The 21,654-nt window shown below is 41.6% G+C and overlaps 2 protein-coding genes across 7 annotated transcripts in view; one reads left to right on the top strand and one right to left on the bottom strand.

Moving 5' to 3' along the window:
* Positions 1-2,187, top strand: part of TBCD (tubulin folding cofactor D) — a 126,327-nt gene extending 124,140 nt beyond the window's left edge. For both annotated transcript variants that reach the window (XM_051634672.1, XM_051634673.1), the window contains one exon: positions 2,052-2,187. In XM_051634672.1, the coding sequence (XP_051490632.1) occupies positions 2,052-2,187 (136 nt within the window). The remainder of the gene's footprint in view (positions 1-2,051) is intronic.
* Positions 234-21,654, bottom strand: part of B3GNTL1 (UDP-GlcNAc:betaGal beta-1,3-N-acetylglucosaminyltransferase like 1) — a 123,579-nt gene continuing 102,158 nt past the window's right edge. For 2 of the 5 annotated variants that reach the window (XM_051634697.1, XM_051634701.1), the window contains 3 exons: positions 12,491-12,559; positions 10,214-10,288; positions 234-5,342 (listed from right to left, as the gene is read on the bottom strand). In XM_051634697.1, the coding sequence (XP_051490657.1) occupies positions 5,262-5,342; positions 10,214-10,288; positions 12,491-12,559 (225 nt within the window). In that variant the 3' untranslated portion in view covers positions 234-5,261. The remainder of the gene's footprint in view (positions 5,343-10,213; positions 10,289-12,490; positions 12,560-21,654) is intronic. The other 3 variants (XM_051634698.1, XM_051634699.1, XM_051634700.1) reach the window with 3 other exon arrangements.

Raw genomic sequence — 21,654 nt, 5'->3', positions numbered from 1 at the left:
GGTCAGCACTGCCCTGCAGTCACCTGGGGGAGTTCCTGAACACTGCCTGCCTCAGGGATTTGGGGAAACACGCAGTTTGAAGATACTCATTAGCTCCTTAGCTTTGTTGCCATGTTAAACAATTTTCCTTGTTAGAGATGACTCTCCTGGGTCATGGGGTCTACTGGTCCAACCCCTTTGCCTCAAGCAGGAGTCAAATGTAATACATGAAAAAGTAAACATATATATATATATATACAAAAAAATACATAATTTATTTAGTCATTACATGACTTTTTGTCTTCCTTGACATTTTATGGAAATAAAATGAACCCAGGCATGTTCAAAGAACAAACATACCTTACAGTTGTGGTTTACATATTTTCAGGCTGCATGTTTACATTATTTAGTTTCTATTTTATTTCTGTGGTTGAGCTTAAATAACTTGACATTTGGGAAAAGAAAACTAAGTTTGTCATTGTAAGGGGTGGCTGCTGCCATTTTTCTGAATTTTCCAGTACAAAATCAGACTGATGGGCTCAGATTTGAAGAATTTATTATCAACAATTCTGCTGTGACAGTAACTTGCTCTACTACTTACTGATGTTCAGTGCTGTGTTTAGTGTGATTCAGTGCTGGCTTCTGAGATCTGAAGAACAGGCTTGCTCAGAAGTCACAGAAAGAATTTGCTAAAAGAAACAATTGAGTAGGATTATATGAGTGCTGTCACCAAGGGATGCTCACAGACTCAGATGATAAGTGCACACCAAATTGCTACAGAGGCAGCAGTGGTTGTACAGCTTTACTTAGAAATGGGTTACTAAAACAAAGCAAAATACTTCCTAGAAACTACATATTCTATTTTTACTGTGTCATTTTTAAGGTGTGTCTGGCTGCCTGTTTTATTCTGTCTTCAGGGCTTGCTCTAAAAGTTCCCCATTGCAGTATGTCTGTTGTGTTAAGATGAAAGATGAAGAGTTAGTTTACTTAAAGCTTAAATGTTTTATCTTGGTAGATTTTAACTGTTTACAAAATAAGATATTTGAAGTCATTGCTGAGTGTCAGTGATTCTGCTTGTTATTCCCCAGCTCTCAGTGCTAAAACGAGTGCAGTAAATTCTGAATTACAATGAGCACTAACAGCAGGAAGCCAAATTAGAATTAATATCTGGGGAAAATGATGATAATTACTGGCACACACATTTGTTCCCTGTTTACAGTGTTTATCATACAATTGTGTAATGCAGAGTTGAAACAAATTACTATCTAAATAATAACTTTTGTTTAGCTACAGGAGGTTTCCAGACTACATGGAAGGAAGTTGAGGTTATTTCTAACTTGCCCTTCATGTTTGTTTTTTCTCTGTAGTTTTGGACTCTATTTATGTGCTAAGAGTTAAATTTTTAACAGCCCATTTACAGTTGTAACTTTTTACAAGGAAAAGAAGGTTGTCTGTATGGATTTTTGGCATTTGGGAGCTTTTTGGAACTGACAGCTCTTGAGGAAATTATCTCATGGACACGATGCTATTTCAGAAACTTTTTAAGAGACTCACAATTTTAGGTCTGGATTTCCTATTTCAGGAGAAGGCTTCTTTAGATAGTAGAATGTGCTCCAAATCCAGTGACATTTATTTAAATTCTTGGTGTGACCTTTTCTGAAGCAAAAAGGAGCTGTGAGTTTAGAGAATGAAATGAGTGAACTTCTAGTCAAAAGACTATGAATTAGTGCTATTTTTTTTTTTATACAAAAACCTAGAATATTCTGGGACACTTTACTGGTAACTGTCACTTCTGGATGGTTCTGTGGTTTATCTGTGTCAACTTTAAGAACAATGTGACATTTTTGTACCATCTTAAGCCAGATTGTCCTGGTTTGAGTTCAAGATGGTACAAAAATGGCACATTGTTGGTGAAGTGTGACAGAACAAAAAATTCTAGGACTTGCAATGTACATGTGGAGATACAGACCTGGTAATAAGATAACAAAAGAGCCAGCTCTACAAGCTGTTATGCATGTAGCCAACTTCAAGTTTTAATTTTAGAATTAACTGGAAAATACTTCCTTGTGCAGGGAAGCTGAACTGCCAGTCGTGAGAGAGAAACGCAACAGTCTCTGTGATCTCCTGAAAGTGCCCAAACCACAGCTGGTGTCCAAGGTAAGGTATGGAAGGTGCTCCTCAGGGGGTTTCAGCCACACGTGGTCATGACCAGTTCCACCAAGTCTGCTGTAGTTCAGTGCAACAGATGCAGTTCTCCAGTGGTTGGTGGCTATGTCCTCCCAGCTCGCTACGCGTGTGGAACTGCTGAAGCCTGTTGTCTCAGGCCCTTCCATGCTCCTTTCTTGACAGCATTCCAGACTTGTAGTGTGACATCTTACTCAGACAAAACACAAGCATGAAGTAATACAGGACAGATGTTTTAAAAACTTCATCTGCCCTCTCTGGGCAAAGAAAGAGGATAAAAACTTCCAGTTTCAACAACAGAATTATAACATGGTTGTTCCAGCCACAGAATTCTAACACTGCCTAAAAGGAAGAATATAAACTAAAAGTTACTACATTCATAAGGCAGACAATATACCCGTGTGTAGGTTCCATTTCATTTTAATGCAGATCATGTGGAATTGCCCATCTGCTCAGGGTTTCAGCAGGTTCCTTTCCTCTCTGTGCAGAGATAAGGAAGCTGAATTATTGCTGCTTTAGAAAACATGTGTTAACGTGAGAATTAACAAAGAAAAATTATTTCTACTTTGAGTAATACCAGACAAAGTGAAAACACTTGATGACCCAAGGCTAATTCTTTAGAATCACAGGCACCCAGCTTATAAATAGTGCTATATCAATTTATTCTTGGCCACTGTAATTTTTATTGTTCTGCTTCCATAGTTAGAATTTTGTCCTCTGTAATCATTTCATAATTCAGAAATATTACCTCTGGCAGTCTTCTTTCCCAAGTTTTTCCTTAGAGCTTGGATCTCAATTCCCTTCATTTTCTCATTAAAGTACTTGAGCACCATTAAGTTTATTCTCATGACTGTCATTATTCAGAGCATTATTCTGTTGCCCTGCACAGTTCCATTTCAGACTTCCATGAGCCTTCTTCACAGCTGCACCATCGGTGGCTGAAAGTCACCAAGTCTCTTCTGCTCCTGATCTTGGCTAGTGGAGTTTTTAAAGTACATCTTGAACTGGCTCTCTGTGATAGGACAGTAAGAGTTTGAGGTCAGCCAGCTCTTCCTGTGTGATGTGCTGATAATGCTTTACACTCAAGATGCTTCCTGATGTAAGCAGATCCTATGGTTTGAGTTTGCACTGATGTAAAAATACAGAGAGATTTTATAAAGTACATTCAAAAAACTGGTCAGAAGACTGATACAAATAACCTCCAAGGACACCCTCCTGTCCCCATACCAGTTCTCTCCTCTTCCTGTTCTTACTGAGACAGATCTACAGTTTTCTGCTTTTAGTCACATCTTAAGATACCTGTGACTAACACTTGTGATTTTGGAAAACAAGAATCTGAACCTCTTGCCCATAAAAGCCATTGTTTTTAGAGCAGCAGTTGACCCAAGTGTTGCTGTTCCAAGGTTTTCTAGTCAACTAATAGAAATGTTATGTTCAAAATTAAGATGTTGCAAGATGAATCCACTGATCTCAAAATACTTATCTCGGCTTCTTAATTACTGGTGGCTGAGAGAAGCCTGACACATTAGGAGAAAAGTCTGGTATAAATAAAATAATAAGTAGTCAAATAGGCACACAGGTAAGTCAGATGCAACTGTTAAAAACAGTGTCACGTGCAGTCTGGAAATAATGTTCCTGGGTTTAGAACAGCACCTTTTCCTCCTCTTTTAACATAAGCAAATAGTCAGTATAACTTTTTGCAAAGTCCCTGCCCTGAGAACTGCTGGAGTTCACTCTGAGAGTGACACTCCCTGGACCTGAAGGGCTCCCAGCTGTCCCTACTAGCAGGCAGGTTCTGCTCACACACTCTGCTCTTCTTCAAGAGCTCACATACCCTGAGAGCAGAGGAGAAGCACTCAAGGATTATGAAAAGGTGAATGAAGTTAATATCATATGATATCAGCACTTATAAGTCCTTTTAAACTTGTACAAATAAAAGCTGCTAAAGGGTAGTTAAAAATTAAAGTATTAAAAAGGACTGTAAATATTACAGCTTGGTATGTCAGTATTTTCTTCTCCATTTAGTTTACTTGGGTCCATGACTGGGATACTGATAAAGTGGTGGTATCTGCTACTCCAGGTGACCTCTGTTCTTCCTCTCTCTCCTGCAGAGCTCAGCACAGTGAAGGTGCAGGCACTGGCTGCTGGTTCCCTCCTGGTTCAGGTGCCCTCAGGGCGGAAGGAGTCTGTGCTGCAGCAACCTGACAAACTGGATCCCCAGCACGAGCTGTCAGGGCAGTGCTGAGCAAAAGAAGAGGCAGAGGTTGTGTCTTAAAGAATTGTGTAGGTATGCCTTATAAAGGCAACAAAGGTTCATTAATGTTTTCATTTTTTAAGCTCATTATCTGTAGCCACAAGATGGCAGTTTCTCTTCATACTTCTGTCACAACTGACTTGGAGGGGTTTTTTTTGTCAATGACTTTTACTTCTCCAACTCTGAACGGAGCCCTGGAGCCTGTGCTTGCTGTACACACATCCAGTGTTAAACCTGACCTGCTGCATTAGTCTCTTAAAAGACTTGTTTTCCAGAGGTAGCAAATCAGCATTTAGTGATAATTAAATCTTCCTGAGCATAAATATCCCTGTGCAAAAAGTCTGTCCTACTTATGTCTCACTCCAACCAAACAATCCAGGTTTCACTTCAGCTAAAGTCAAAGCCTCTCTTAACAGCTCTTTATGCATCTAATTCAAGTGAGTGTTCTTGTGGTAAACACTGTAATAAGGACTGAAGCTTCATGGCCCTTGAAGAATACGGAGGTGACTCAGTCCTTCAAGTCTTATTGACTATAAAATGGCTAGAACATTAATCTTTAGTAAGATTAATGTGATGGGGAGGACAAATGCACAGGCAACGTGATAGTCTAATTCCTCTGTGTGTTGTTTGATGGGTCTACACACACACCCTATGAAAACTTGAAGGAAAAATTTAGTCAGAGGAGCTAAAAATGAGCCAGTTTCTCTGTGAGGTACCTGCTACAACCTGCAGGAATCTTCTGTTCATGTCCAAAACCAGAACCTGGCTCATGCTAAGAGTCTCTTTTCCCACACACACACTAAGGGGATAACACAGGTTCAGTATCACTGCCTTACCTTGTTTCTTAGTTGAAGTGATAATAATCTGTCCCTTCCTTCAAGTTCAGCATGTTCAGGTTTGCTTCAAATGCTCCACCTGTCAAATCCTGTGAGGGAAGAAAAAGAGAATTAGATCAACCAAACTCCTTTCAGGTTGGAACAGGTTTTAGTCATTTGGTTCTTTAGACTACAGAAGAAAGTCCCATTTGCTGAAATAAACATAAATAAACCAAGTCTCTGAAATGTTTCCATTAAAAAAAAAAATAAGTCTTTGTTGAAAAATTAGTGTTCAAATTAATGTTTGCAGGGGTGGGGGGATTACTGGACAACATCCTCATGCTGCTGTGTAGGACATGGGCTGTGCTGAAGTAGCACAGCTCTGCAGACACCTGTAGCCCAGTGTTTTTTCCTCATGCAGGTGTTTTCAGACCAAGGGAATGAGTTTGAAAAAAGTGTTGGGGTTTTTTTTTGTAGCTTTTGAGCAACCACCAGCTTGTCTGGTGAAACAAACATTTCATCAAACATGAAATACTTTGCATAGTTGGAGGTGTTTCCTTTTGAGCCCTGGTTACGTTATCTGAACAGGAACCTGGCAGGTTTGCTCCATGAGCAATTGTGCAAGGCAGTGATGTCATGAAGGAAACTTGCCAACTTCAGCATTTCTGAGCATTTCTGCTTTGGTCTTCCTGGAGTCCTTAATTCTGCTGCTCCTCAGGAATGTCACAAAAAAAAAAAAAGAAATTAATTAAAGCTTATAATAGCATGGCAGGTCAGTACAGAGATTGCAGGTGTTCTTTGGTTGGCCAGAGCAGCAAGACTGAAGCTTTAACAATGCACAACAGCCCTGCAGGTGTTTGGGACAGGATGTTACAAACCCAGTGTCCAGCTGAAACTGGAATTAAAGGAGGTGGAACCACAAGACGGGCTGGAATCCCTGGATGCACAATCTGTTGCTTGGCAGCCTCTCCTTCCCGGGACACGGTCACATCAACCCGAGCTGGCCTGGCTGCTCCACCCTCTGCAGTGGTTCTGCTGCCTGGATGGACCCGGGAAGGGAACCCTGCCCCTGTACCCCCCAACCCTGCCCAAAGCAGCACACACCCCTGGGGAGCACAGACTCTGCTCTCATTCTCTCTGTTCTCATTACCTGCCACATTCTTCTGTCTTCACTAGCAAGGGCAAAAAATACCAAAATAACAGGATCTGACCCAGAACGTCACCAAAAAGCCACAACCACGGGTTATAAAATTAATAATTACGTGCTGATATTTACCAATAACAAAAAAACTAAGAAAAGCTAATGACCAATTTGGAGAAGGGCAGGAGAGAGCCCATGGCACCAGGATTTTTAAGCAAGGACTCATCCAGGGCAACCAATTTCTTACCTGAGCTACAAGGCCCTAATTGTGAAAGACACTGAGTCCTTTTTTCTCTTTTTTTCCCTTGAAATCAAGGCTACTTGATGGGATTTAATAACTTGAAGGCCTGGGTGCCAGTTAGCAATTCAGTTAGGACTGAGCAGGGAGGGCATGGTCTAGTGGCCAAGACTGGGGGGGGGGGTCCTGTGGGTGTTTTTTGGTGGGGTGTGTAGTTGGTTGGTTGGTTGGTTGGTGTTTTTTCCTGTTGATGGTTGGGCTCAGTGATCTCAGGGGTCCTTTCCAAGAGTGGTGGGTCTGTGATTCTGTGACCCCCAAACTGTCACTGCAAAACTTACCTGCAAAACTAACCACTCACATCCACAGGGAATTCTGCTCAGAAGGAAAAGGCCTTTACTACAACCTGGAGCCTCCTGTAATGATTTTATAAACCCCAGACTTCCCAAGGTAGGACACAGGGTATGAAACAGTCGCATTTCTAGTTTGCTGAAAAATCAGCTTCCTCTATAGAAGGGTTAAAAATAGATATAAAAGTGCCCAGAAGCAAAATTAAGCAGGAGAGTTGAAAACAACTGTTTCAGTCCCAGAGCACAAGGCTGAGGTGACAGAACAAGGCAGGGTTTGCAGCAACTGGTCCAACAGTGCATTTACTGAGAGCTCATACAATCAATCTAGTTGAATTACCAAGAAAGAAAAATAAAAATCCCTTTCATTTCAAGCCCTTGGAATCCAGGCCAGCACGGGGCACAACACATGATTTCTGAGCATTTTGCTTTTACCTCAAAGCAGAGAAGACCCAGAGTGCAGCCCCTGGGGGCAGCGGTGCTGCAGGTGCTGCACCCAGCTCAGAGCTAAAGCCACTTTGATGCTCCTCAGCCAAAACCTGCAGACACACACGGAGCAGACTCAGCTGCAGCTCGGCTCTGTGAAGCCATTTTAAAGTGCAAAAGCAGCAAAGATCACACAGGGTGACTGCTTTTCCAAAAGTGAGTTTATATGGTAACAGCTAAATGTTTGCAAGGGAGGAACTGCCTGAAAAATTAAATAAGCAAACACTGCTCCCAGGACATGGCCAGAGTCATTCCTTGCAAACAACCCACTTAATAAACATCTCATCTTCAGAATTACCCTCCTGGAGCTGCAGGTGAACATGCAGGTTTTCTCTGTATCAAAACTAAAAGTAACCCTCTAGCATGAACAGCAAAATAAAAGACAGTAAAGCCCCAAGTCACATTCTTCTTCAGATAAACTTCTGTTGGTAAATAACAGCTAAATTTGGAAGTCTGGGATGTTTAGGAATTTGTTAATGACTTCTGTTTATGATATTAACTAAGAGGATCTGCAGCTAATGCTGCCTTACAGAAGCTCCCAACAGGTCCATGCAATATGGAGCTGTATGTGCATGGAGACATGTCCAGTTTATTTGCTGATGGCACAACCTGAAACAGAGCTGGGTAAAGCTAAATAGTTTAGAAATACAAGTGATTTGTAACCTTTCAAGCAGGAGTTATGGTTTCCTCCCCTCAGAACTGCACTCTTTTTGCAGAGGAATTTTATGTCTTACATCAGCCTGGGACTTGAAACTTGTAAAAGCAACATTTTTTGCTCAGTGTGATTTGATAAATTTGGGTGAATAACATCAGAGGCAGCAACAGCTATCACAAAAATGACATTTTTCATGTGATGCAGTCAGTATGTTCTGTACTTCCCTATCCTGCTTTTTCCTCTGCTCCCTCTTGCAAAAAATCTGAAGAAGAAACGTAGAAAAAGTGCTTAAAGAAAAGCAAGTGGGAAGTTTTGGTTTTAGCTGTTCCTTCAGATGTGGGCTGCACAAGGCAGGACAGACCCAACCTGTGAACACAGCAAAGACCAACCCTTGGCATGGAACTCGACCTGCACCCTCAGCACTGATGAATGAACAAGTTCAACACTCTGCTCTTCTCAAACCTGTTTCCTTCAGTGGTTGGCTCAGGTCTAGAAGCCTGCAAGCTGCTGCAAACAGGAGAGATGAATATTTTTAAGCCACAAACCAACTTGTTTTGGTAGCAGATTGCTTTCCGTGACAAAGTTCCTACTGGAAACTCTGCCCATTTCAACCCACCCCCAGCCTTGCAAGTAGTTGTGGGACTTCAGGGCTCCCAGCAGTGATAAACCCCAGCACATGTGGCAGCACCAGGAGGGGTTGCTGGAACTGTTCTTAAAATCAGCTGTGAAACCCAGTGACAGGAGCAGGAGGGTCCAGCAGCCTTGGTTCTGGAGTGGAACTCAAGAGCTCTGGTCCTTGCTTCCTGGAACCTTGGATGCCTTTTCCTCCAACCACTGGGTTTTACACTTCCTGCACTTTGCTACACAGATATTTATGGGGTTTTTTTTTCTTTCTTACAGTGTCTGTGGTTTCTCAGGTGGTAACAGGGTACTGGGCACCACTAACAGAAAAAATTTGGTTTGTTCTTTATTATAAATTTGTTTTTCTAACAACCTGATTCTCTGTCTTTATGGATTGTCAGCTGTGCTGGTCTGCAGGTTTATTACCAGCATTGCTCTTGTCTGGCCACTGTGTTGGTTCCCCGGAGGACGCTGCTGCTGAACTCCCTGGGCATTGATCTTTATTCACCTCTGCACTCGAGTGGTTTTGCCACCAGCTCTTCTACCACCAGTTTTCACAGCAGCCACGTGTGTCACCAGTCAGTGAGAGGGGTGCAAGAAGGACTTGCTGCAGGTTCTAGGCATTTGGCTCCATGCAAATGGCTTCTGACTTTCTTAACTTCTAAAAACTCAGCTGCTTTAAAGACAGATTTTAGAAGCAGCTTCACAAACTCTGTTTCAAGTAGGTCAAATTGCATTTCCTAAGACATTACTGCCTGTTACTTAAACACTCTTATTACTTGTAGTGTTCTGTGATCAGCAAGTAGAAAATGTTCAGTGGCCATGAGTGGAAAAATATCCTGAAATCACAGCTGAATTCACAGGCTGGAGTTTTCAGGCAAGATGTTGCATAATAGTCTCATTGTAAGGGCTTCACAAATTAAATGTGCTTTGTAACAGGTTGCACAGATGTTTTGTCTTGGGACTTCCACCCACCATTATATGTAGTATGAAAAATTAAATTAGTTGTAATATTACTAGCTTATCCAAGAGTTTATCAAGCAACAGTACATGATAATGCCCTAAGGTACTTTCAGTCTGGCTTTACAACTTGTAGTTATGATCTCAGAGTTGATCATAAAGTCGGGAGTGTTAAGTTAAAAGCAGATTGTACCAGATGAGATTCAGCCAATCAATCTTTGACAGATCTAGTACAGCCTGAAAATGTCACCGTTTGTCTGTAGCTACAGGTTTTAGTCACTGTTAAGAGACTTTCACGAGTGTTTGCAACTAGAAGGTATTTACTGTTTTGCTTTAAAACTTCTGTGCTTTGCTATTTTAAATATAACAGCAAAACAACTGCTGGTTATCAGCTTCTAGTTATGTCATTAGGTCAGTTAAACCAGTTGAAGTAAGAACTAGTAAAAACTTCTGGGAAGAGCTACTCACAGTAAAGAGAAATGTAATTTCCTGAGGAGCAAGTTTTGCATGTAGAGCAAAGGCCAAGGGGGACTCACCAGCTTCACGCAGATGATGAAAGGAGGGGCAGCATCTCTGAAGTGGCAAATAGGAATCCTGGGTTTTGGTCTCTCCTGCAGAGAAGAGGAGCAGACTTGAGCAGAGAGGCACAGGATAACTGGTTAGCTGAGCTTTAGGAAAACATTCTTTTGAGACCTCATGCTAAACACAGTCCAGCTGGTCACACGCTCCTCTCATTATTTTCCCAGTCTTTCAAGTACCCTTTATTTTCTTACCTTAATTGTGTTTCTTTGAACAAAGTCACACATTCCACCAGATTAAGAGTCTTCTGATGCTGAAAGGAGGTCTCACTCCTCCACTGCTTCCTCCTTACCTCCAGGCTCTGCTTTTCCCCCCTCTCCCAAACAACTCCCTCACTCATCCAGCTGCAGGATACGTGGCTTTAACAGCCCAGCCCATAAAAACAGGCTCTTTTTAATTGTCTGTCACTCTGATGAGCTGCAGCAGCTCACTGTGCCACCAGAGAGGCATCAGAGCAGGCACCACAGCAGGTACAAAGGAGAACCTTTCCTTCTCAGTGGGAGCTGTTATGGTTGGCTTGTGCTCAACTGGGACTTTACCAGGGATCCGAGCTGCAGACTTTGCTCAGGCTTCACCACAGGTTGCAATGCCCTCTGTGACTGATCTGAGAGGGTGGGAATGTCTTAAGAAGACACAGGACCTGTAACAATTGTGCCTACAGTATTAATTGGACAATGGCACCGAGTGCCCCCTGAGTGTGATGGCAACAGCACCAAGGTGTGTGGGGAGGGGACGGGCTGGGGGGAAGGGAGGGCACCCGCAGGGACCGGGCCAGGCTGCAGAGGTGGGCTGGTGCAAACTGCATGAAGTTCAACCAGGCCAAGTACAAGGTCCTGCTCCTGGATCGGGGCAATCCCAAGCACAAATACAGGCTGGGTGGATGAAAAAATGGATCAAAATCAGCCCAGAGGAGAAGGACTTGGGGGTGCTGGTGGAGGAGAAGCTCAACATGAGCTGGGACCGTGCGCTGGAGCCCAGAAACCACCCGTGTCCTGGGCTGCAGCACAAGCAGCATGGCCAGGTGGCTTCCACTCATTAGCTTCCTAGTGTAGGATTTTACTTTACAGTTATCTAGTCTAAGCATGAGCTGTATCTGAGGAGGTGCCCCTCCTCTCCCTCTAGCCCTCCCCTCAGTCCTACTCCCATCAGATACAAGGATCATACACTCTCGGGGCAATTTGATTGATCAGGTAACTCGCTGGAAAACTTTTTCTTTTGAGGGTTCCTTTTCTGCCAGATCAGCTAACTGAATCAGGTCATCCTGCAGCCACAAGATGGCTAGACCCATGATAAACAAAGCAGTGGTGGTGTTAGACCACCCCTGCAGCTGCAAGGTCAGATGGCACCCTGGAAGGCTGTGCTGACAGGGTCTGGGCCAGGGAAACTGAGCACTGTCCCTTCACCAACTGCTGTAGGGAAAGAATCAGGATGAATCCTGAGCTAATTGCTATCATGAAATTAACAGTACCATAGGACAGCTGTTTATCTCCATCTGCATCACAGAACCACAGAATGTCAGGGGTTGGAAGGGACCTCCAAAGATCATGGAGTCCAACCCCCCTGCCAGAGCAGGACCAAAACTAGGGCAGGTCACTCAGAAAGGCATCCAGACAGGTCTGGAAAGTCTCCAGAGAAGGAGACTCCACAGCCTCTCTGGGCAGCCTGTCCCAGGGCTCTGTCACCCTCACAGGAAAGAAGTTCTTCCTCATGTTGAGGTGGAACTTCCTGTACTTCTTCATCCTGTCACAGGGCACAAGTGACAAGAGCTTGTCCCTGCCTTTTTGACCCCCATGTATTGATAGACATTCATTAGATCCCCCCTCAGTCTTCTTCTTTCTAGACTGAAAAGTCCCAGGTAAATGTCCTGCTTCCTAGGGAATAAAAATGTTGCTGCCGACAAGTTTAGGCACCCCAGGAACCTATCAAAGTTTTACTCAGGTACAGTTTAATTTATGGATAGGTTACAACAGAACAGAGAAGCTTGTTTTACCCCACCATCACAATATATGTATCATTTTGCCTTCCTAAACTGGCTTCAGTGAGTGTGAGGCCCATTGTTCTGGCTCCAGAGCTCACTCTCCAGCATCAGCCCCCAGCTCTCTGCTCTTCTGTCACAGCCTCCTTGCCAAAATGAGTTGTTATTCAATGTTTAAAATCAGTGATGTTTTCTTTCATCACATTTCCCAGCACACCCCCAGGTCACAGTAAAGAATGTAAGAGCACTTTTAACTCACCTCAGAGGCTTCATAAGTGTAGAATCCTTTTGTTATTTTCTTCTCATCGACATCACAAAATGCAGTTACCTGGCAAAAGAGCAGCAGAGCATTTCAGTGCCATCCTTTGCTACCAGCAGGGATTTTCCCTGCAGTGTATGATGTCAGGAATGCTACAGGCCTGTGAATGAACACAGGAACGGGGTGGTGCACCCTGCTCCTCCTGTGGAGCTTAACAATCTATTAAGTCCTTTCCAGGTATATCTTAAGGAGATGGGCAAATTTTGCAGTTGTCTGTGAGCACATCATGTCTTTACAAACATCAGAGCTACTGCCTGAGAGCAAACCTCTGTGAGACCATCAGCTTCATCCTCAGCAATACACCAAGTAACCTGAGAACAGAGACAGTTCCCCTCGTTTTTGCATTTCCACTGAACACTAAGATCAGATCATCCAAACCTTCCTCTTTCTGCCCACCCCGAGCAGACAATCTGCACCAGTCACCCCAGCACTGCTGCTCTGGGTCTCCTGGTAATACCAGCCCCAGCTCCAGGTCACAGCACACCAAGTTTGGGAATTCCTGTGGGTTTGGACTTTGTATTTTTCAACTGAAAAGTTCAGCACATTTGGTGTTTAAACACATATAATTACTCCTTCATTTTGGTTATTCTTACTGTAGTTAGGGAAGCATTATTCACAGCCCTAGTTGACAAATATTTCAGATGGTTTTTAATGTGCATTCCTCATAAATATGCAGGCAGAATAAACGTCTGCAATCCAAAATACACAGTGGCCTCATTTTTGAACCATTAGATTGCCAGAAACATTTTGGAAGACTTTTTAAAATAAACATGACAGTGTTTTCCTCTGACTTCCCTTGGATCTATTCACATTATCTACACAGAGCTCTTATGCTGAAGCAGAACAGTTAAGGTAGTTGAGGTCTGGCAGAAATCAATTATTCTGGTGAAAGCTGGATAGCTGTTTTCCTATATTATTAATTGTTGCATTAAAAATTGATTAACAACACTTACTGCTGAGAAAATCTGAAAAGCCAAACAGCTGTTTATTAATTTATTAAGTTAGAGAAGCTGCAAAAGGCTGGCTTGATTTTGGTGTCTGCAAATCTCTCTCACACATTTTCCTCCTGTGATTAAGATAGTTTTCTTTTTACCTGAAGTGACCTCATTCTGTTTGTGCAGAGGAAAACACTTTGGCATTTTTTTCCTGCTACTTCAGTCCCAACACCAAGTGCCACCTTCACAGGGCAAGGGCAAAACTGCAGAGGAACAGAACTGTGTGATCTGTTTTCAGGCACTGATCAGGGAGAGCTTCATTCTCTTGCAACCTAAAACGAGTTCCTACATCAAAAATACTTCAGAGATACACCCACTAGCCAGTGAAACAGTTTTCTAGACAAATACCATCAGTCCTTCCATTAAACATCAATGGAAAGAGGGTCAAACCAACAACAGCAGGTGACTACAAACATAGTTAAGCACCACCAGTGTACAAAAATTAATGTGGAAAATAGAGATTATAAACTGGAAGGGGTGGGCAGGGATAGTCCTTGGAAGCACTTGGAGGGAGACATTCATACCTGGAAAACTGGTTGCTTGAAAACAGGCACCAAAATAAAGAACAGAACATGAAGGAAATATTAAATGTTCCCTCTGGGGGTGTATGAGTAAAGGAATCACATCACAGGGTGGCAGAGTCAGGATTTTGTTTGGATGATGCTGATGCAGGGACTGCAGTAAGGACACTGCCCCTGGGTCAGGCATTATCATGGAAATAGAAAAGAGGGAATTCAGGGCAGTTTTGGGAAGTCACTAGACATTGTACAAGGGCCTTCAGGCAGATGCAGGTGAGACAAAACTCCTTCAAGCTCAAAGACTAAGAACCAGGATGGTTTTAGGCTTTTTTTTTTTTCTTTCCTCTTTGACAAAAGTTAAGACACTTGACATCCCTGGCCCTGCTTTCATGACCACTGCAATGATTGATTGTACCTGAAAAATCAGATGGTGTGGACTGAGCACAGGAAACTAGATCCCAAGATGTCCTCTACCCATCTTATTTACACATGCACATACACCCACACGTATAAATATATGAAGGGAATCCAGCATAAGCCCCTCTGGAAAGAGAGGTCACTCAGCTGCACGCCTGCCATTCCGTGTTTAGCACCTTTAAAATTCTTCAATATTGTGTAGATCTCAGTTCTATCACTGATGTTTCACTGCCTTAGAAGCTGTGGTAATTGTGAACAACATGTAGCAGGGTCTGTGTTCACTGTCAACCCAACAGGGTCTGGGAATAAATACACTGAGTTACCTTTCAATAAGTGAAGGTATTTTTTCAGCTGCTTATTCTCCTGTAGATTTTTGCTCCTATAGATTTTCCCTTAGAAGATGGAAGATTATTCCAACCTTCTTTTGAGGTACCACTAGGGCATCTCCATGTCTAATTTTCAATGGATTCAGCCAGCTTAAATCCAATATTTACAGTATTACACAACAGGTCAGGCTTGTATGGGCAATTCTTCTGCCAGACTCTACACCATGTGGGTGGCCAAAATGTAACTCAGCTGTTTTCCTGACACACACTATTCATTTTCCAATTAAAGAAAATCTGTGTCTGGAGTCTAAATACAGGACTTACGTGCAGTTGTTTATTCTATAAGGAGAACTCAAGGCATCAGGATTATCTGAGTTATTTACTTTATACTATCAGGCTAAACCCAGAGTTACCTATTTATTTTCTTGCATTAATGATCTGCTTTCTTTCATCTTTTATGAAGACCATCTATCCATACATGAACTACTGTCTCCCAGGGAGGAACCTATGAATTATAAAGCTATAAAGCAGTCTCAAGTTGTTGGTATTTTCCCTTCCTTCCAGCAAAATGGCTCTTTTGCAACTCTTTTCCTCTGACAACACAACACCACTGAAGTTTAGTGAGTCCTCGCAGAACACTTCAGTTTTATGAAAACCCATAAATGATTACAGATTTGTTTGGGACACCACGTGTTTGAAAATCCCCACAATTCCAAAACAAAGAAAAAAGACTGTTATGTCTTTCAGCTAAAAATTAGAAGAGACACCTAGATATCTGGTAGCACAAGGTACTGTAACTAACTTTGACAAATATGGATTGCAACATACATTAACAATGGTGTAAGGGGAAAAGGAGAAACAGTTTTCTCTCATAAGAAAGTTTATATGGCTCAAAAGATATTTACTCAAAAAAAAAAAATCTCTGCTAGGAGAAGACACGTTTGAGGAAGATAAAAGCACTTCTCTGGTTCTTTTTAATAAACACAGCAGCTGTGTGCAGAGACACACAGGCTGGGACTATCAGACCTCCCTGTGGTAAAAGGAGATTAATGGGCAGCAGAATAATCCTATTCCAAATGGACAACCTAAGAAGTCAGAAAGAGTGAGTTTGGGGGCAGCTGTAACCACCTAGCTGTTTGAGTGTGCTACTGTTACCCAAGAAATAAAGAGTTTGCTTCGTATTTGGCTGGTTTGTTGTCTCTGGCTACTGCAGAGGATGTTTCCTTACACTTCCCATTCCAGTCAGATTTCCTAATGGAAAAACTGAAAGATTTCATCAGCTTATTAATGTCCTTTTATGGTGAATGATCTTCCTAGGATTTTATTTCCTCATTGTATTTTCACCTGTGGTCTGCTCTAGGTCTGTAGTGACCATTCACTGAAAAGCAACACAACAATCACAGCCAATTCTGCAGGTCTGTTCTAGGATACCAGAGTTTTACAAGGAAGAGGGAACAACTTGGTAGAGCATGACAGAAAAAATGAACAATCCTATTGATGAATTGTCTCCTCTTCCTCCTCATGACACCAACTGGTCTCATAAAATTGATCTTTAAAGAAGATTGCAAACCCTGAAAAGTCCTGTATGATCAGATCTTCCCTGTCACCTTCTCTCCACATCTCCTTTAGTCCTGCATCCATCTTAAACTTCTAGCAACCCTGTTGATTCTTCTATTTATAATTCTCATTCAAACTTATCTAAAGCCTTGGAAATGTGTTAACATACATCTCTGCATCAAGTTAAATCGATTTTGGCCATTCATTTCAAAACCAAGTAACTGAAAGCATTATCATGCAAGATTAAACAGATAGAGCCAATGACAAACAGCACCAGAGACAGGCAGAGGCATCAACATCTCCCAGCAGGGCACAAGCAGAGCCATGAAACCAGCAAGCAACTCTCTGTCACAACCCAAGTGATTTTCAGTACCAGGGTGCTGCTTGGATTTCACCTCTTCAGCATCACAGGCACGACAGGAGCTGTGGGGACCTTGACATTCCAAACATGCATTTCATGGCTCCATTAAAGACAGCAGCATCTTCCCTCTCTGCACACAGACAACAAAGCTGCTCCAGAGAATTTTAACACATGCAAAAGAAGCTTCTAAATTTTGTACATGCAGAATTTCCCTCATCACATACACCACACAACTGCCTTTACATGGGACAGTGTGGGAACTGGCTGCAAGTGTCTCATTTCTCCAGCACAGCTCACTACAGGAGTGGTGCCAGGAACTTTTCCAGCCTGTGTGCCCCTGCACTGACCACACAGACACTGCAAAATCTGCACCTTCCCCGGTGGAAGCAGCAGGGAGATTTCCCTATTTCAGCATGAAGTATTTCCTACAGTCCAACATGAAGCCTCTGTTTTCCTCCCAGTCACTTCATGCTTTATACCTGGGTTTAACTGAAGCTTTCTGATACCACCTCTCTCCCCCAGTTCTCTAGGCTTTTAACTTGTTTCCACATTGTCATTCTGTCTTTCACTCCACAGCCCAGGTGGGTGTAAAATTCTTTCTTTTCATTTCTTGGCTTTTTCATCTCCCCACCTCTGTCTCTTACCCTGCCATTGATATACTTTAGAGTATTAAAATGCTACAAAACTTCACCATATCTTGCTTCTGTTGAGTGAGCTGCAGGATCACAGTTGGGGTACGTGGTTCAGTGACGCTGCTTTGAGAAAAAGGTGAAGAGAAACAAACAGATGCTTTTAAATTGTTAATGAGCAAAGAAACAGGGTATACAAAATACTTCCTTGAAGCTTTCAAGTTTGCCACAGGCAGATAGGGTTGTCAGAAAAACTTCATGGGCTGGCTGTGTGCTAGTTCTGTTTCCATGCCACTAATGAGCTGATGCTTATTTTGTCCTCTCCCTCTTCTTTTCTCTTTGCTACTTGAGCACTATTTTCAGCTCTCGGAAATGACACAAAATGTTAATGCTCAAGTTCTCCTTTTAGCTAAATTTTGATGGAGGATAAAGGAGCAGACAAGACAGCTCAGAAACCCTCCAGGCATCTGTAGCATCCCAAAAACATTTGGTTTCCATCTGAAGCTGCAAATTATAGACAAGACGGATGTGTTTTAAACAAAACAAGGTCTGTTTGACTTCATTCTTGCAGAAATGCTCATACTGAACCACTGTCAACTGTGTGAATCAAGAAGGGGACAGCCAGGAAACTGAATTTCCCTGAGAATACTGAGATCCTGGTAATTAATTCATTTAAAAAAAAAAAAAACTACAAAAGTTGAGTAATTTTTTTCTTGTGTTGCTGTTTAGCAAAAATACTGAGCCTTGGATTTTTGCCTGAGCTCTTTGGAGACATATTTTAGTGTTCATCACACAGATGTCTGAAGGAAAGGAGAGAATCTTGCTTAGGTGTCCCTTTCTCTTTTAACAGAACCATCACTCAAATTCAGAGAGTTTTCCAGAAAGCCTGAATTAGTAATTTGTTAGTGAGTGTGAGCATACACAAACTGCTGCTTCCTGGAATTGCTAAAATTTTGTTTTCTAAGAAACAATGTTGTTTGGCATGAATCTCATAGAAACCTAGTCAGTATAAGAAATTAAATTGCTTTGTTTATCAGGTTCTAAAAATACTAGAAGCATTCTTTTTTAAAAAAAAAAAAGATGTTTTTTATGAGCCCTAAGCTTGACAGTTCTACCTAATCACTTTCTGAAGATACAGTGGACTTTACTATTTTCACAGTTACAAAACACTACAAGCTGGGTGTAATGGGCTTTTTGCTGGGTTTTATTATTTATTCTAGGATTATGTGTCTCAGATTTTCTACAGGTACTTAGTGCCAGTTTAGAAAACAACCTTGCTGTGACTCCACAATCCAGCCAAAATCAGTCCCATGACATCTGATGAAATTCTGCATCTCAATAAAAGGATGCAGCAACAGCAGAACACACCATGGGTGAAATTAACTGTCTTAAAGTGAAAAAAAAAACAACAACTGAAATTAAAAGTAGACAGTTAAATTGTATAGCTTAGTTAAACTGTACAGCTTAAATTATACAGCTTATTTTGGCAATTTAACCTGCATTTCAAAGGGTTTTAAACCTTTTAAGATCACACTGCTTCCCACAACTGGACCTTCAGAGAAGAAAATAATTGTATTGATGTAATACACCATATTTTGTCTTAAGGGGCTTTTGGATTATATTTTTTAAGTGTCTGTTTTACATAATTGATTAATTCATATCCCAGGGCCTCCACAACACTCGATTCTATCTGCAGATTTAAAATGCTACTGGATCTCTAGTGTTCCCATCATTAACAGGATATATGAAAGCTTAAACCTTGTTAAGGTAGACTTTAAAGGGTGAGACAGGAAAAGTATTTTATTGGTTTTGGGGCTGGAAAGGATGAAGCAACAACTATTAACAACCTTTGTTCATATGGGATTTTAGTGTCTTTGGCAAGACCTGAAGATTAGTCACAAAATAGCTGAAGGATTTTTAAAGCAAAGTATAACATGGAGTTTAACTAGCCTCCTTTTACTGTTACTAATTTAGAATAAAATTAAAACTTCCCTGAATTACCTACTGCAAAATTTATTAAATTATTTCCTGAAACTCTAGCAGCATAATCCTTTGATTAGCACTTACAAGTGGGATGTTTCACCTACTTCTACAGCCTTTTGCCAAGGACTTACTATGAAACATTAGGATATAATTTCAGCTTCAGTTCTGAATGAAATGGATAGACTGAAGATCTCACTTTTGGAAAAGCCAGGAATTACAATGGAAATCATCATGAACCTGAACAACTACCTAAAACTAACGCCTTGGTGCCTACAGATAACACATTTCATCAGGAATTAGCTGCCAAAAAGTGAGGCCTCTACTTTCACTTCGGATACGAGTCACTTTCTGAAGCTGTTTACCTTTGTTGGTTATTGAGAAAACCTCTGCATTCTTCAGGTAACATGTCAGACTTAGTGGATAAAATTTGATTACTTTATATAAGATGTCATTGATCAGCCTGTGACTGCATCTTAGCAGTAGTTTTTTGCAGCACATTTGCAAAATGAGTCATGCTTGGCATGTGCAACTGCATCTGGCATGTGAGCTTGCTAAATGTGTCTGCTATAGTATCTACTAATTAAGGAGTTAATGCTCAATGCACTATTTCAATATCAACCTAAAGCACATTGGAATATGGGCAAGAGTGACCTTGACAGAAGCAAAGTAGTATCATGGCTTGCAGCACTGCCAAAGGAAATGTTATCTAAAGGTCAGCTGGAAAGAACATCTAGATCCAGTTAATTAGAACCACACTGGCAGTGCTGGCATCCTGGGGCATGAAGGCTGTTCCTTACTGAGGAAGAGGGAACCTTTGGTTCTTTGGCAGAAAAATGACTAAAAAAACCACTGGTATCCTTTTTCTCTTGCCCTTTTTATCATCTCTGAAGTGACATCTTCAAATTATCATGATGTTTGCTGAACAGGATGTGAAGTCCTGCATGAGTCACTTATACAAGTAGGTGGCAAATGTAACCCAAAGCTACAGAGGTGTTCTATCTTCTTATCAATTTCCATTTTGGCTTGACACTAAAGAAGCTAGAAAACAAAACAAACCCCAAAAAAAACCCCAACACCTAAGATGGTAACACACTGCTACAAAAACAACACAGTCTGTTTTTTCCGTAACATCTCCAGAATCTACCAGACAAGCTGCCTTCTCAACCCTTGGCACTTAGACTCAAATTCTTGTGATTTTGCAGACAGAAAAGTGCAATGGCTGCCAGAAAACTGGTGGGATTCACTACGTGCTCTGCAAACTCCTACCAGAAGGGAACATCTTCATCACCCCCCTAAAGTCAGGTGCACACTTCATGGCACGACCAAGATGACTCAATGCGCTTAACGGACAGTTCTGTCCTCCTTGCACGAAGTAACTGATTTGGGACATTTTTAATCCTCTTTCTTCAGAAAGTTCACCCCCCGCTGCCACTTGATGACACTGAAAGGGATGGCACTGGAATATCAAGCAGGAAATTCACGTTCAATTCTTGTGTTGTCTATTTACTGCACAAGTGCCTCCCACACCTATTGAGTAAATTCAGCTATGAGTGTACAAGTTTCTTCTTTTTCTGAATGTGTGTGTGGTCTGAGGGCCACCACATTCATCAAGTTTATATATGTCTTTGTCATTTTGTCTTTCCAGCCATACTTTTAAGAAAAGAAAACACATTTGGTAATAAAATGAATGTTCTGTGGCTCTTAACAAGAAACAACCATTTGACATTAGCCCTAAAGCCTTTATCTAATAAAAGTTATGACACAAAAGAATATGCTATAAAATTGAAGCATTTCAACTCTCAGACAAATCTCTCCAGAGAAATAACACAAGTAACCCTCACATTTTCAACTGATGGCAAATGTAGTCATGTCCAATAGCTTTGACTCTGTTTACCCCACACTCCACCCTATTTTTAAACAATCAGGCTTTTCAAAAAGGAGTTACAGAACAACTACTGCTCGTGATATAAACCAGTGTGATCAACAGGGACCTGTCCTGTATTCACTTAGGAACTGGGCAAATATTCTACATGGATGAATAACCCTGGGCAAGGTTAGTTTAGTGTTCTACCATCCAAATAGAGAGTTACTCTGCTCACCTTGGGTGCCTGGCTACTCAGTGGTTAGTGACACAGTGGCAGCCATAACCAGCTGTATAACTTAGTCCTGATGACTATCAGGAAGCAGGAACATGGGAGCAGATGTTGCACTACATACACACCATCCAGGCTAGATAATGCAACACAGCATTTTAAAGGAAGGAATACATTATGCAGAATATTGAGGGTTTCCTCAATTTGTATTAGTCATCAACCAGT

The sequence above is a fragment of the Apus apus genome, chromosome 17 (assembly GCF_020740795.1).
Source record: "Apus apus isolate bApuApu2 chromosome 17, bApuApu2.pri.cur, whole genome shotgun sequence".
Taxonomy (NCBI): domain Eukaryota; kingdom Metazoa; phylum Chordata; class Aves; order Apodiformes; family Apodidae; genus Apus; species Apus apus.
This window is presented reverse-complemented; position numbering and strand designations above follow the sequence as displayed.